The sequence below is a fragment of the Camelina sativa genome, chromosome 15 (genome assembly GCF_030686135.1).
Source record: "Camelina sativa cultivar CO46 ecotype springtype chromosome 15, ASM3068613v1".
Lineage (NCBI taxonomy): Eukaryota > Viridiplantae > Streptophyta > Magnoliopsida > Brassicales > Brassicaceae > Camelina > Camelina sativa.
In genome coordinates, this window is record NC_141894.1 from 20,319,738 (window position 1) to 20,334,867 (window position 15,130).

General features: G+C 40.4%; 1 protein-coding gene and 1 long non-coding RNA gene across 2 annotated transcripts; one reads left to right on the forward strand and one right to left on the reverse strand.

Annotated features, from left to right (window-relative positions):
* The first annotated feature begins 2,218 nt into the window (after positions 1-2,218).
* LOC147926903 (uncharacterized) lies at positions 2,219-3,880 on the forward strand. The gene is made up of 2 exons (XM_087488095.1): positions 2,219-3,318; positions 3,615-3,880. The coding sequence occupies exons 1-2, from the start codon at positions 2,370-2,372 to the stop codon at positions 3,620-3,622; spliced, it is 957 nt and encodes a 318-aa protein (XP_087344221.1). The 5' UTR covers positions 2,219-2,369; the 3' UTR covers positions 3,623-3,880.
* Positions 3,881-9,582: 5,702 nt separating this feature from the next.
* LOC147926904 (uncharacterized) lies at positions 9,583-11,437 on the reverse strand. Its single transcript, XR_015581762.1, has 2 exons — positions 10,890-11,437; positions 9,583-10,438 (listed from the first exon to the last, which is right to left on the reverse strand). It is a non-coding gene; the product is annotated as an uncharacterized LOC147926904 (long non-coding RNA).
* Positions 11,438-15,130: the final 3,693 nt, after the last annotated feature.

The following is a 15,130-nucleotide window of genomic DNA, read 5'->3' on the forward strand; positions in this document are numbered from 1 at the left end:
TTAAAAGCCATTTATACCCATTTTGTCCCAAAACAAGCTAAAATCAAGAAAACATTGCTTAGAAGCTGTAAACAGCTATGTTAGTGTTTCTGGGGTTAAAATGTGTCTTAGTCCAATGCAACTGACTAGTTATAGGAGTTTGAGATAGATGTGGAGAGTTTAAAAGCCACTTATACCCATTTTGTCCCAAAATAGGCTAAAACCAAGAAAACATTGCTTAGAAGCTGTAAACAGCTATGTTAGTGTTTCTGGGGTGGAAATGTGTCTTAATCCAATGCAACTGACTAGTTATAAGAGTTTGAGATAGATGTGGAGACTTTAAAAGCCACTTATACCCATTTTGTCCCAAAACAGGCTAAAACCAAGAAAACATTGCTTAGAAGCTGTAAACAGCTATGTTAGTGTTTCTAGGGTTAAAATGTGTCTTAATCCAATGCAACTAACTAATTATAGGAGTTTGAGATAGATGTGGAGAGTTTAAAAGCCACTTATACCCATTTTGTCCCAAAACAGGCTAAAATCAAGAAAACATTGCTTAGAAGCTGTAAACAGCTATGTTAGTGTTTATGGGGTTAAAATGTGTCTTAATCCAATGCAACTAACTAATTATAGTAGTTTGAGATAGATGTGGATAGTTTAAAAGCCACTTATACCCATTTTGTCCCAAAAATGGCTAAAACCAAGAAAACATTGCTTAGAAGCTGTAAACAGCTATGTTAGTGTTTCTAGGGTTAAAATGTGTCTTAATCCATTGAAACTAACTAATTATAAGACTTTAAGATAGATGTGGAGAGTTTAAAAGCCACTTATACCCATTTTGTCCCAAAAGAGGCTAAAACCAAGAAAACATTGCTTAGAAGCTGTAAACAGCTATGTTAGTGTTTATGGGGTTAAAATGTGTCTTAATCCAATGCAACTAACTATTTATAAGAGTTTGAGATTGATGTGGAGTGTTTAAAAGCCACTTATACCCATTTTGTCCCAAAACAGGCTAAAACCAAGAAAACATTGCTTAGAAGCTGTAAACAGCTATGTTAGTGTTTCTAGGGTTAAAATGTGTCTTAATCCAACGCAACTAACTAATTATAAGAGTTTGAGATAGATGTGGAGAGTTTAAAAGCCACTTATACCCATTTTGTCCCAAAACAGGCTAAAACCAAGAAAACATTGCTTAGAAGCTGTAAACAGCTATGTTAGTGTTTCTGGGGTTAAAATGTGTCTGAATCCAATGCAACTAACTAATTATAGGAGTTTGAGATAGATGTGGAGAGTTTAAAAGCCACTTATACCCATTTTGTCCCAAAACAGGCTAAAACCAAGAAAACATTGCTTAGAAGCTGTAAACAGCTATGTTAGTGTTTCTGGGGTTGAAATGTGTCTTAATCCAATGCAACTGACTAGTTATAAGAGTTTGAGATAGATGTGGAGACTTTAAAAGCCACTTATACCCATTTTGTCCCAAAACAGGCTAAAACCAAGAAAACATTGCTTAGAAGCTGTAAACAGCTATGTAAGTGTTTCTGGGGTTAAAATGTGTCTTAATCCAATGCAACTAACTAATTATAGGAGTTGGAGATAGATGTGGAGAGTTTAAAAGCCACTTATACCCATTTTTTCCCAAAACAGGCTAAAACCAAAAAAACATTGCTTAGAAGCTGTAAACAGCTATGTTAGTGTTTCTGGGGTTAAAATGTGTCTTAATCCAATGCAACTGACTAATTATAAGAGTTTGAGATTGATGTGGAGAGTTTAAAAGCCACTTATACCCATTTTGTATTGATCAAGAATAAGCCTATGGCGTCCGTACAGTCCGTACCGTCCGTACGTGCAAGCAATGAGGCCGAGTGAAGCACTAAGGCCGAGTCATCTATGTGTGAGGATAGTGAGGAGGCCTGCTCACCTCCGGCCCATGAGAAGGATCGAGAATCCCTTGTGTAGCCGTTAGGGAGAAAGCGCAAGTGGACAAGAGTGGAAGACTAGGACAAGTCGCTATCACCGATCACCTACCCCCTCTCTCTCTCTCCTAATTGTCGATTTCTCTTGTTTCTACTTTAGGTCATGTGGTCGCCCTAGCTGCCTCCCTATTTAAACTCTTGTCATGTGTTGTATTTGAGATATTCTACCTAATTCTAATCTATTATCACTCTCTTTCATACTATTCGCCACCAACTCTTCTTCTTCATTCTAAACCTCTCAAATCTCTCTAAGTCTTCCGCTTATTTCAACATGGTATCAGAGCCAGGTTGTCGTTCTTGATAACCTATCTCTTCTATTCTTCCATTCTTCATTCTTGTTCACTCGATTCTCAGTCCTATTTCTCTTTATTCTCCGGGTAAAAGCTTTGTCCATCGGTCCATAGCGGTTAAACCATGGAAAACGCCAAACCCATTGTCATGCCGGTTGTTCTCAAAGGAACAAACTACTTGCTGTGGACTAGAACCACAAGAACTGCCCTTGGAGGTCGTGGTCTTTGGAGTCATGTCGAGAGTGACTATGCTCCAAAACAAAACCTAAAAGGAGAAGATGAAGGCGCTTCCGAGGAGGAAGTAGAAGAAGAGAGCGAGAGGAAGGCCAAGTGGTTCCAAGAAGACCAAGTTGTCCTATCTGTTCTCCAAAACTCTCTTGACACACCAATCCTTGAGGCCTACTCATATTGCGAGACGGCCAAGGAGTTGTGGGAGACACTTAAAGGTGTCTATGGCAATATCTCCAACTTGACTCGGGTCTTTGAGGTCAAGAAGGCCATAAATGAGCTTAACCAAGATGATGTGGAGTTCACTAAACATCTTGGCAAGTTTCGAGCTTTATGGTCCGAGCTTGACATGTTGCGGCCGAGTACACTCGATCCGAGTGTGTTGACTGAAAGAAAGGAGCAAGACAAGATCTTTGGTCTCCTTCTTACTTTAAACCCATCCTTCAACGATCTCTTGAAGCACATCCTCAGGGCAGAGAAACTTCCCTCTTTTGAAGACATTTGTTCACAAATCCAAAGAGAGCAAGGTTCTCTTGACTTGTTTAGCGGTAAGGGGGAGCTTGCTACGGCTAATAAAGGAGTGTACAAGCAAGAGGAGAGGAAGGTGTGGATATGCGACCACTGCAAGAGGCGGGGTCACCTGAAAGACAAGTGCTGGGTCCTCCACCCTCATCTCAAACCGGCCAAGTTCAAAGCAAACCTTTCAAAGGAAGCGGTTAGCGACAAGGGAGCCGGGCCGTCAAAGCAAGGAGATGAGGCAGCCATGACCGCAGCCTATGGAGAAGTGGTTAGGAAATCAGACCTTGAGGCGCTCATCCGTTCCATTGCCTCACTCAAGGAGTCTGGTATCTCTTTCTTTACCTCTAAGCCTAGTAAATCTCTTGTCATAGACTCGGGTGCTTCTCACCACATGATTAGTAATCCTAGTCTAATTGACAATATAAAACCGGCTTTAGGAAATGTTATAATTGCAAATGGAGAACAAATACCAGTGAAAGGAATAGGGGACTTGAAACTATTTGATAAAACCACAAAAGCTTTCTTTATGCCTACCTTCACATCTAATCTTCTATCGGTTAAGAGAACCACTAATGATTTGAATTGTTATGCAATCTTTGGTCCTAATAGTGTTCATTTTCAGGATATTGAGACTGGAAAAGTTCTTGGAGAGGGACAAGGGAGTGGAGATCTCTATGTCCTAGAGAAAACCTCGCCAAGTTTATCTACTAAATCTTGTTTTGTTGTTAATTTGGATAGTGTGTGGCATGCTAGATTAGGCCATCCTCATTCTCGTGCCCTTGCTTTAATGTTACCAAGTGTTTCTTTTGATAGTTCAATGTGTGAGTCTTGTATTCTTGGTAAACATTGCAAATCTATTTTTCCCAAGTCTAAAACTATTTATGAGCATTGTTTTGATTTAGTGCACTCGGATGTGTGGACTTCACCATGCCTTTCTAGAGATAATAACAAATATTTTGTGACTTTTATTGATGAAAAATCTAAGTACACATGGATTACTTTGTTGCCTTCAAAGGATAGAGTGTTTGATGCTTTTATAAACTTTCAAAATTATGTTACTAATCACTTCAATGCTAAAATTAAGGTACTTAGATCAGACAATGGTGGAGAGTATACAAGTCACAAATTCAGAGAACACCTAGCAAAACACGGCATACTACACCAAACAAGTTGTCCCTATACGCCCCAACAAAATGGTGTGGCCGAGAGGAAGAACCGACATCTAATGGAGGTGGCACGGTCGATGATGTTCCATTCACACGTTACAAGGCGATATTGGGGTGATGCTGTGATGACCGCATGCTACCTGATCAATCGGACACCAACCAAAGTCCTTAATGACCTATCGCCATTTGAGGTATTGAATGGATTTAAACCATCTCTAGAGCACTTACGGGTCTTTGGGTGTGTTTCTTTTGTACTTGTGCCAGGAGAACAGCGGAGTAAGCTCGATCCCAAAAGCATAAGGTGTATGTTCATCGGCTACTCCACTACTCAAAAGGGATACAAGTGTTTTGACCCAAAGACAAGCCGGCTGTATGTATCAAGAGATGTTCGGTTCTTGGAAAATGTGGGTTATTTTGATAACAAAGACTGGAACAGCTTGAAGGATCTTTCATCATCACCAAATGATAGATCCTCCAGCCTTAAGTTTCTCCTTGACCATCTCGGAAATCCGCCTACGGCCACAGCCCTTCCTCAGCCAGAACCCAACCCGAGCTCCATTGACCATACGCTCGAGCCGGAAGGTGCTATGCCCGAGATGATATCCCCGGACCATGAGATGCCCGAGTCAAACCAGAGCATGACCGAGGCACATGAGATGCCCGAGCCAAACTCAAGCCTGACCGAGACACGACCTGATGCTGAACCGGTCATCGAAGATGTCACTCAGTCCAGCCAATCAGTGCCGCCAGCTCAACCAGCTCCACGACGAAGCACGCGTGTCCGGTCTCACCCCTCTACATGGAAAGATAAGAGGGTCTACTACAACAGTCAAGCCGTCGCACATCCTATCCAAGCCGTATGTTCGCTCGAGCTGCTTCCGACCGAGCACCAAGCCTTCTTCGGCCAAGTTGATGAACACTGGGTTCCCCAAACGTACGAGGAGGCCAAAGAACATAAGGTATGGGTAGATGCTGTGGAGGATGAAGCTGGTGCAATGATCAGAAATCACACATGGGATGAGGCTGACCTCCCCAAAGGGAAGAAGGCCGTAAGTTCAAAGTGGGTATTCACCATCAAGTTCTTGAGCACGGGAGAGATTGAAAGGCATAAGGCACGGCTGGTGGCCCGAGGGTTCACTCAAACCTATGGAGATGACTACATGGCAACGTTTGCTCCCGTGGCCAAATTGCATACCGTGCGAGTAGTGCTATCGTTGGCCGTGAACCTTTCTTGGGACTTATGGCAAATGGATGTGAAGAACGCGTTCCTCCAAGGCGAGCTAGATGAAGAAGTGTACATGACTCCTCCGCCTGGTCTTGAGGACATTGTTGCTCCCGGGAAAGTCTTACGGTTACGCAAGGCCATCTATGGCCTCAAACAGTCACCACGCGCCTGGTACCATAAGCTCAGCTCCACTCTTAAGGCGAATGGCTTTAGACGATCGGAGGCTGATCACACTCTTTTCACTCTCAAGACATCACTTGGCCTGGTTGTGGTGCTGGTTTATGTCGATGACATCATCGTGACTGGCGATGACAAGGTCGGTATTGTTGCCATTAAAGACTCTCTCAAGTCTGCCTTTGACATTAAGGACCTCGGAGAGCTCAAATACTTCCTCGGCATCGAAATCTGCCGTTCCCCGGAGGGTATCTTCCTCTCACAACGCAAGTATGCTCTGGACTTGCTTGCTGAGACAGGCAAACTTGGTACGGTTCCAGCTACTACACCACTGGATGAAGATTACCAGCTCAAGCGAAAGGGGGAGAGCATTCGGGCGAAGGAAGGCAAACCATGCGAACCATTGGACGAGCCGTTCCCGGACGTCACACGCTACCGACGGCTTGTAGGTAAGTTGATCTATTTAACTATCACACGACCTGATATCTCTTATGCTGTGAATCAGGTGAGTCAGCACATGCAAGCTCCAAGCAAGTATCAATGGAGTCAGGTGGAGAGGATTTTGAGCTATCTCAAGGGCAGCCCTGGTCAAGGCATTTGGATGGGTAAAAACGGCAACACTGAGATCGTGGGTTATTGTGATGCGGACTATAATGGAGACACATTGGATAGGCGGTCAACTACTGGATATTGCACCTTTGTTGGAGGAAACCTAGTTACATGGAGGTCTAAGAAGCAAAAGGTGGTGTCATGTTCAAGTGCCGAGGCTGAGTACCGAGCTATGAGGAAGCTAACTAATGAGATGACATGGTTGAAAGGTCTACTTAAGGATCTCGGCATTGAAACAAGACGGCCGATGACAATGCATTGTGACAATGAGGCAGCGATCCACATAGCCACTAACTCAGTCTTCCATGAACGGACCAAGCACATTGAGAGCGACTGCCACAAGGTTAGGGAGAGGATCGAAGAGGGAGCGGTTCTACCATGCCACACAAGGAGTCAAGACCAGCTAGCCGACATCTTCACCAAATCTGCAAGTCCCAAGGTTTGTGATTATATTCATAGCAAACTTGGACTTGTAGACATCACACGGCCGTGATCAACTTTCCTAATCCGTGGACAGCACACTCTTTTTCCCTTGGCTTAGTTTTGTCCCATGAGGTTTTCTAAGTCAAGGTTTTTAATGAGGTGCTGCTTCACGGGTTCCAAGCTTAGCCATTTCATCAGGCTAAGCTTGAGGGGGAGTATTGATCAAGAATAAGCCTATGGCGTCCGTACAGTCCGTACCGTCCGTACGTGCAAGCAATGAGGCCGAGTGAAGCACTAAGGCCGAGTCATCTATGTGTGAGGATAGTGAGGAGGCCTGCTCACCTCCGGCCCATGAGAAGGATCGAGAATCCCTTGTGTAGCCGTTAGGGAGAAAGCGCAAGTGGACAAGAGTGGAAGACTAGGACAAGTCGCTATCACCGATCACCTACCCCCTCTCTCTCTCTCCTAATTGTCGATTTCTCTTGTTTCTACTTTAGGTCATGTGGTCGCCCTAGCTGCCTCCCTATTTAAACTCTTGTCATGTGTTGTATTTGAGATATTCTACCTAATTCTAATCTATTATCACTCTCTTTCATACTATTCGCCACCAACTCTTCTTCTTCATTCTAAACCTCTCAAATCTCTCTAAGTCTTCCGCTTATTTCAACATTTTGTCCCAAAACAGGCTAAAACCAAGAAAACATTACTTAGAAGCTGTAAACAGCTATGTTAGTGTTTCTGGGGTTAAAATGTGTCTTAATCCAATGTAACTAACTAGTTATAAGAGTTTAAGATTGAGGTGGAGTGTTTAAAAGCCACGTATACCCATTTTGTCCCAAAACAGGCTAAAACCAAGAAAACATTGCTTAGAAGCTGTAAACAGCTATGTTAGTGTTTCTGGGGTTAAAATGTGTCTTAATCCAACGCAACTGACTAGTTATAAGAGTTTGAGATAGATGTGGAGAGTTTAAAAGCCACTTATACCCATTTTGTCCCAAAACAGGCTAAAACAAGGAAAACATTGTTTAGAAGCTGTAAACAGCTATGTTAGTGTTTCTGGGGTTAAAATGTGTCTTAATTCAATGCAACTAACTAATTATAAGAGTTTAAGATTTATGTGGTGAGTTTAAAAGCCAGTTATACCCATTTTGTCCCAAAACAGGCTAAAACCAAGAAAACATTGCTAAGAAGCTGTAAACAGCTATGTTAGTGTTTCTGGGGTTAAAATGTGTCTTAGTCCAATGCAACTGACTAGTTATAGGAGTTTGAGATTGATGTGGTGTTTAAAAGCCACTTATACCCATTTTGTCCCAAAACAGGCTAAAACCAAGAAAACATTGTTTAGAAGCTGTAAACAGCTATGTTAGTGTTTCTGGGGTTAAAATGTGTCTTAATCCAATGCAACTGACTAGTTATAAGAGTTTGAGATAGATGTGGAGACTTTAAAAGCCACTTATACCCATTTTGTCCCAAAACAGGCTAAAACAAGGAAAACATTGCTTAGAAGCTGTAAACAGCTATGTTAGTGTTTCTAGGGTTAAAATGTGTCTTAATCCAATGCAACTAACTAATTATAGGAGTTTGAGATAGATGTGGAGAGTTTAAAAGCCACTTATACCCATTTTGTCCCAAAACAGGCTAAAATCAAGAAAACATTGCTTAGAAGCTGTAAACAGCTATGTTAGTGTTTCTGGGGTTAAAAAGTGGCTTAATCCAATGCAACTAACTAATTATAGGAGTTTGAGATAGATGTGGAGAGTTTAAAAGCCACTTATACCCATTTTGTCCCAAAACAGGCTAAAACCAAGAAAACATTGCTTAGAAGCTGTAAACAGCTATGTTAGTGTTTCTGGGGTTAAAATGTGTCTTAATCCATTGAAACTAACTAATTATAAGACTTTAATATAGATGTGGAGAGTTTAAAAGCCACTTATACCCATTTTGTCCCAAAACAGGCTAAAACCAAGAAAACATTGCTTAGAAGCTGTAAACAGCTATGTTAGTGTTTATGGGGTTAAAATGATCCAATGCAACTAAGTAATTATAAGAGTTTGAGATTGATGTGAAGAGTTTAAAAGCCACTTATACCCATTTTGTCCCAAAACAGGCTAAAACCAAGAAAACATTGCTTAGAAGCTGTAAACAGTTATGTTAGTGTTTCTGGGGTTAAAATGTGTCTTAATCCAATGCAACTAACTAATTATAGGAGTTTGAGATAGATGTGGAGAGTTTAAAAGCCACTTATACCCATTATGTCACAAAAAAGGCTAAAACCAAGAAAACATTGCTTAGAAGCTGTAAACAGCTATGTTAGTGTTTCTGGGGTTAAAATGTGTCTTAATCCATTGAAACTAACTAATTATAAGACTTTAAGATAGATGTGGAGAGTTTAAAAGCCACTTATACCCATTTTGTCCCAAAACAGGCTAAAACCAAGAAAACATTGCTTAGAAGCTGTAAACAGCTATGTTAGTGTTTATGGGGTTAAAATGTGTCTTAATCCAATGCAACTAACTAATTATAAGAGTTTGAGATTGATGTGGAGTGTTTAAAAGCCACTTATACCCATTTTGTCCCAAAACAGGCTAAAACCAAGAAAACATTGTTTAGAAGCTGTAAACAACTATGTTAATGTTTCTGGGGTTAAAATGTGTCTTTATCCAATGCAACTAACTAATTATAGGAGTTTGAGATAGATGTGGATGTTGGTTTTGCAAGAGAGAAAGCTCTTGATAAGGAAGAACAAAACCCCAATGGTTAAGTCTCCTTAAACCCACAACAAACTAACTCGATCTCAAGGGAAAGAAGAGGTCATCAACTTGTGATGAACTCCCCATAAAATAGCTTGAAAGAACCCTAAGAAAAGAGTAAATAAGAAGAGTTTAGGGTGAGATTTAGGAAGAGAATCGGCTGCCTTAAGGGCAGCCTCTAACCGTTTATACTCTAAGCTCTCTACATTGGAACTAAGAACATAAACATAAGTAGAGAGGAGATAAACGAAATAATGATTCTCTTATTATTGAATTGTGTTGTGTTAGATTACATATGAGCTCTCATACAACTTAATATAGGGAAACAAATGCATATGACCGTTAGACACACAATGAGATTCCAATGGGAGCTGAAAGTGACATTCACGAGTTGGTGTATATTGAAAGGGACAGCTCCTTCCCTTTGGTTGACTCGCTATGCTTCCCAACCAAAGCCACACGTGATCCTTCCTTCCTTCCTTGCCTTGTGACCGTTTGATCCTTCTTCCTTCCTTTCATTGTGGCCATTAGATCCTTCTTTCCTTCCTTGTGAGATATTTCCTTCTTCTTGGGCTTCTTCTTCTTATAAGGCCTTTGTTCTTCTTATAAGGCACTCATGGCCTTGCTAACTTGTCTCTTCCTTGCTCACACGGCCCACATGGCCTTTCTCATTGTGTTCGCGGCCTAACTGGCCGCTCTCATGCCTCCCATGGCCTCACCGGCCACTCTCTTCTTCTTCCATAGTTCGGCCTTACCGGCCTCTTTCTTCTCTTCTCCTTCTTACATGCTAATACTCCCCCGCACGCTTGATCGGCGGGACACTATGAGGACCAAAGATCAAGAGTGGACTAGTGTTGTCTACCTCATTAAAAACCTTAACAAAGAAAACCTCTTGGGATAAAACTTTGTTAAGGGAAAAAGAGTATAGCCTTCACTATCCATGATGTCCCTTGATCTTGGTTTGTAAAGAACCAGCTCTCTTCTCTTCATGTTTTGAACCGCTACTCTTCCTTAGTCCACCTTGCCTTTAACACACTTCTTATGATCTCCATCTTTGCACCTTTAGAATTTCTTTGAGGCTCTCATAATCTTCTTTACCCTTCAAACAAGTGATAAAGAAGAAACAATAAGTGTATGTTATGAGGAATATCAAAGACAATTTTTCACATTTCTTTGAGGCTCTCATAGTCTATAATGTATGAGGAATATCAAAGTAAATTTCTTTGAGGCTCTCATAATTTAATGTATGAGGAATATCAAAGTAAATTTCTTTGAGGCTCTCATAAAACAATATGAGGAATATCAAAGACAATTTCAAAAGTGACAATTTAAGAGATCACATGAGAGAGTAAAGGCTAGTAATGGAGCTAATATAATAAATTTAAGAAAATAATTTAAATAGAGTAGAGTTTAGAGCACAGCCTTTTTATTTCGGTGTCTTTGATGGAGAAGAGGAAGAGAGTTTATCATTGTTGCGGTTTGAACTCTCTTCTTGAGACCGCTTCTTTAAAACGCGTCAGAATGATATATGCCCACTGATTCGGACATACCTTTCGAACGGCTGCTCGGATTGGTATGATTTCACTTCCACTGGCAAGATGACTCTATGGTCTAGACCTTTTGTGAAGAACGCGGAAGCTGAATCGCAGTGGAAGTCCTTCGTACGAATCGATCTTTGAAACGCATCGGCAAAACTTTTGCTTGTTGCAGAGAATTTGAAACCATAGACTGTGAGGTGCGGTGAAGCCACTTGAAAGTTGATCTCCCCCGCAACCCTTACTTGATGATGGGCTGAAACCTCATCATTTCACTTGAAACCTTGTGCATGACCTTCCTTGAAGTCTTGTGCACATCCGATCAATAACTTGGCACTAACACACATGCTTGTGAGCTGATTCATCACCTTCCACCAGCTTAACAAAGACTTGGTGGCCCTTGGTTCTAACTCCAGGCATTGTGCTGCGCCTCCTCATGGCTTTCTTGTAGCCTTCAACCTCGCCACTTCTTCTAGAGATAGCAAGCGAGCTCCACACAATCTTCAAGGTTGAAACTGAAACCAAATTCAATGGGACAGATTCTAAAACAAGAGATTGTGAGAGATTAGAGTGTAGAGTATAGAGTATATAGAGTTATATTACTGAAAATAAAAGAGAGTTTAGAGAGTATAGAGTAACCGAGAGTATTAGTAACCAAAGAGTATAGAGTATAGGGTAACCAAGAGTATGAAGTATTAAAGATTATGGAAGAGTGGGGGGATTTTGCTCAAGAGTTCTTATGGACAGAGTTTAACTCTGTTTTCTCGAGTTGAAAGAAGCTTTAAACAGCTTTGAACAGCCCAGAACTTTAGAGAGTATCACACTATGGTGTTTGTTTACTCAAGAACATGGGCGTTTTAGTGGCTGCAACTTCTAAGAACCGTTGGATAATAAATCCCACACGGTTTTAATGACATAATTCATGGAAGAATCACCTAAACAGAGTGTTCTCCAAGATAAATCCTTCAAGATCCACGAAATCACATGAACAAGTGTATTTCGATGGTTTAAATTGAACATATCCCACAAGAAATCATATTGAAGATGATTTTGTGGTCAGATTCAAATAAAAGCTAAAAACACCTTTGGAACACCCTTGTGTCCATCGGTTAAAAGACTGCATCTTGGACCAGCTTTAATCTATTTGACCAAGCTGACCATATATGCTAAAAACGAGACCTCTCTCTTCCTCAAGCTCGAATCTGGACACACCACGGCCAGAAACAAAGCTTTCTCAACCTTGAGAAGAAAGAGAAGCGATTTAGAAACCTAAAGCAAAATTAGACCTTTAAAGGAAACTCAATCCTAAGAGAATTGTAAGAGAATCCTAAAAGGAAAAGGAAACTAAGCTTTAGCAAACTAAATACTAAGAGAATTAAATCCTAAGAATTTCCTAGCTCATACAAGCACACAAGAACCGTGAATCCTCACCATGAACAACACGATTTGCTCCTTGGTTCATCACTTCCCCACCATCCCAAATTAAACAAAGCTATTACCAAATCGGTAAAGCTTAAGGATGGGGCTTTTAAACTCGATTTCTCTTCACTCACTTGGTCTACAAATTCTAACAAGACAAGAGACCAAGCTTACTCAACATTGAGCTGCTAAAGAATCGATTGAACAATTAAACCAAAAGTAAACCTCTAAAGACTCCTAAGCATAAGCGAATTACCTAGGACCTAAGACAAATCAAAAGACTGACTTAAGATCGAGTTTGAGTCACCAAGAACATAACTTGCTCTGATACCATGTTGGTTTTGCAAGAGAGAAAGCTCTTGATAAGGAAGAACAAAACCCCAATGGTTAAGTCTCCTTAAACCCACAACAAACTAACTCGATCTCAAGGGAAAGAAGAGGTCATCAACTTGTGATGAACTCCCCATAAAATAGCTTGAAAGAACCCTAAGAAAAGAGTAAATAAGAAGAGTTTAGGGTGAGATTTAGGAAGAGAATCGGCTGCCTTAAGGGCAGCCTCTAACCGTTTATACTCTAAGCTCTCTACATTGGAACTAAGAACATAAACATAAGTAGAGAGGAGATAAACGAAATAATGATTCTCTTATTATTGAATTGTGTTGTGTTAGATTACATATGAGCTCTCATACAACTTAATATAGGGAAACAAATGCATATGACCGTTAGACACACAATGAGATTCCAATGGGAGCTGAAAGTGACATTCACGAGTTGGTGTATATTGAAAGGGACAGCTCCTTCCCTTTGGTTGACTCGCTATGCTTCCCAACCAAAGCCACACGTGATCCTTCCTTCCTTCCTTGCCTTGTGACCGTTTGATCCTTCTTCCTTCCTTTCATTGTGGCCATTAGATCCTTCTTTCCTTCCTTGTGAGATATTTCCTTCTTCTTGGGCTTCTTCTTCTTATAAGGCCTTTGTTCTTCTTATAAGGCACTCATGGCCTTGCTAACTTGTCTCTTCCTTGCTCACACGGCCCACATGGCCTTTCTCATTGTGTTCGCGGCCTAACTGGCCGCTCTCATGCCTCCCATGGCCTCACCGGCCACTCTCTTCTTCTTCCATAGTTCGGCCTTACCGGCCTCTTTCTTCTCTTCTCCTTCTTACATGCTAATAGTGGAGAGTTTAAAAGCCACTTATACCCATTTTGTCCCAAAACAGGCTAAAACCAAGAAAACATTGCTTAGAAGCTGTAAACAGCTATGTTAGTGTTTATGGGGTTAAAATGTGTCTTAATCCAATGCAACTGACTAGTTATAAGAGTTTGAGATAGATGTGGAGAGTTTAAAAGCCACTTATACCCATTTTGTCCCAAAACAGGCTAAAACCAAGAAAACATTGTTTAGAAGCTGTAAACAGCTATGTTAATGTTTCTGGGGTTAAAATGTGTCTTAATCCAATGCAACTGACTAGTTATAAGAGTTTGAGATAGATGTGGAGAGTTTAAAAGCCACTTATACCCATTTTGTCCCAAAACAGGCTAAAACCAAGAAAACATTGCTTAGAAGCTGTAACAAGCTATGTTAGTGTTTCTAGGGTTAAAATGTGTCTTTATCCAATGCAACTAACTAATTATAGGAGTTTCAGATAGATGTGGAGAGTTTAAAAGCCACTTATACCCATTTTGTCCCAAAACAGGCTAAAACCAAGAAAACATTGCTTAGAAGCTGTAAACAGCTATGTTAGTGTTTCTGGGGTTAAAATGTGTCTTAATCCAATGAAACTAACTAATTATAGGAGTTTGAGATAGATGTGGAGAGTTTAAAAGCCACTTATACCCATTTTGTCCCAAAACAGGCTAAAACCAAGAAAACATTACTTAGAAGCTGTAGACAGCTATGTTAGTGTTTCTGGGGTTGAAATGTGTCTTAATCCAATGCAACTGACTAGTTATAAGAGTTTGATTAGTCAGTTGCATTGGATTAAGACACATTTTAACGCCAGAAACACTACCATAGCTGTTTACAGCTTCTAAGCAATGTTTTCTTGGTTTTAGCCTGTTTTGGGACAAAATGGGTATAAGTGGCTTTTAAACTCTCCACATCTATCTCAAACTCCTATAATGAGTTAGTTGCATTGGATTAAGACACATTTTAACCCCAGAAACACTAACATAGCTGTTTACAGCTTCTAAGCAATGTTTTCTTGGTTTTAGCCTGTTTTGGGACAAAATGGGTATAAGTGGCTTTTAAGCTCTCCACATCTATCTCAAACTCCTATAATTAGTTAGTTGCATTGGATAATGACACATTTTAACCCCAGAAACACTAACATAGCTGTTTACAGCTTCTAAGTAATGTTTTCTTAGTTTTAGCCTATTTTGGGACAAAATGGGTATAAGTGGCTTTTAAACTCTCCACATCTATCTCAAACTCTTAGAACTAGTCAGTTGCATTGGATTAAGACACATTTTAACCCCAGAAACATTAACATAGCTGTTTACAGCTTCTAAGCAATGTTTTCTTGGTTTTAGCCTGTTCTGGGACAAAATGGGTATAAGTGGCTTTTAAACTCTCCACATCAATCTCAAACTCTTATAATTAGTTAGTTGCATTGGATTAAGAAACATTTTAACCCCATAAACACTAACATAGCTGTTTACAGCTTCTAAGCAATGTTTTCTTGGTTTTAGCCTTTTTTGGGACAAAATGGGTATAAGTGGCTTTTAAACTCTCCACATCTATCTCAAAGTCTTATAATTAGTTAGTTGCATTGGATTAAGACACATTTTAACCCCATAAACACTAACATAGCTGTTTACAGCTTCTAAGCAATGTTTT

Excerpts from the sequence above, each read along its gene's own strand:
- LOC147926903 (XM_087488095.1), top strand. The coding sequence starts at position 2,370 with ATGGAAAACGCCAAACCCATTGTCATGCCGGTTGTTCTCAAAGGAACA.